General features: G+C 39.2%; 1 protein-coding gene across 1 annotated transcript in view; it reads left to right on the top strand.

Moving 5' to 3' along the window:
* Window positions 1-725: 725 nt before the first annotated feature.
* The window catches only part of LOC308285157 (P2X purinoceptor 5-like), a gene marked incomplete at both ends in the record, with an annotated part of 13,892 nt that continues 13,298 nt past the window's right edge, over window positions 726-1,319 (top strand). The window contains one exon of the mRNA XM_080725874.1: window positions 726-832. Coding sequence (XP_080582000.1) covers window positions 726-832 — 107 coding nt within the window. The remainder of the gene's footprint in view (window positions 833-1,319) is intronic.

Raw genomic sequence — 1,319 nt, 5'->3', positions numbered from 1 at the left:
CTCACTCAACAAGCATCAGTCTTTCTGAGAAACATTAGAAAACATATGGAAACTTGAGAAACACCGCCTGAACGATGCCGCACCAGACAGTAGATGTCTCAGACAGCGGCCACAGAGATCGCTGGAGGTCACAGGAATAAAGCAAGGGTTAGAATGAACTATCAAAGTGAGATTGCATTGTGTCTGATCACAACACCATTGAAGGATCTGTAATGTGCTGTTGGACTTGTAATTCACCCTTTGTTAGACTCCTGGTTGGTCCCTGACTGACCAACCAGCAGGCTCTATCTGCCTTGTCCCGCCCTGGTTCCGCCTTTTTTATGTTGAATTAGCTAAAACATAATTTTTGGAGGAATAAAAACATTTAAAAACATGCTGATTCACTATGCTGCCTCTGAGCAGCTCCAATTGATTGAAACAAAGTTAGAAATAAGAATTGAGCACACAGATTAACAATATGAAGCAACTGAATTAACATGGCAGTGGATGGAATGTCCCACTGAATGTCCCACCAAGACACAGCAACCAATGGGTGTGGAGCGGGGCAGGACAATGGGCGGGACTTGACAAAGGGTGAATTCCAGCTGCTGTCATCATTGTCTTCATTTGGCGCTGCTGACAGACACTGATCTGCGGCCGGCGACTGCGGCAGTCAGCGTGGGACAGGGGGTGTTGGACGTCTGAGTTCCTAATGTCCACATATCTGAAATCACTTCGCTGTCAAGATGGATTTTTTTGACTACAAGACAACAAAGTACATTGTCACCGAAAACAAGATAGTTGGAATCCTGTATAGATGTATACAATTGTCCATTATCTGTTACTATATTGGGTAAGAGATCAATATCATCTTTTAATTTTATTGTATTGTCGTTATTGTGCAGCAGGCCGATAAATATCATGTTGACATTTAGAAAGGTTGTAGCTGCAGGATCATACAGCCACTAAACATTATCTTGTAGGCATTTTGATTCAGAATTGATACATTTCAGCAATGATAATTATTATTAATTATTATATATTATTATTATGTCATAACCTATGTCTTCTTATACTTTCACAGACTGCACCGTATTCTTCTCTTAAGAGGATTGACATTTAGGGCTCTATTATGATCCAGGTCTTATGCCTTATGCCTTAACTTCTTTGCCTTTTTTTTTACTATTTTGAAAATCATTTTTAAATACTTCAAATACTGATCTACATCTGCACGTTCTGAGCTTGCAGATCAGCTATTTGAAATATTTTAAAAGAATGTGTATATATAGTAAAAAAAAAGGCAAAGAAGTTAAGGCATAAGACCTGGATCATAATAGAGC

This window comes from Nannobrachium achirus (assembly GCF_963921795.1).
Source record: "Nannobrachium achirus genome assembly, chromosome: 5".
In the NCBI taxonomy this organism is placed as follows: Eukaryota; Metazoa; Chordata; class Actinopteri; order Myctophiformes; family Myctophidae; genus Nannobrachium; species Nannobrachium achirus.
This window is presented reverse-complemented; position numbering and strand designations above follow the sequence as displayed.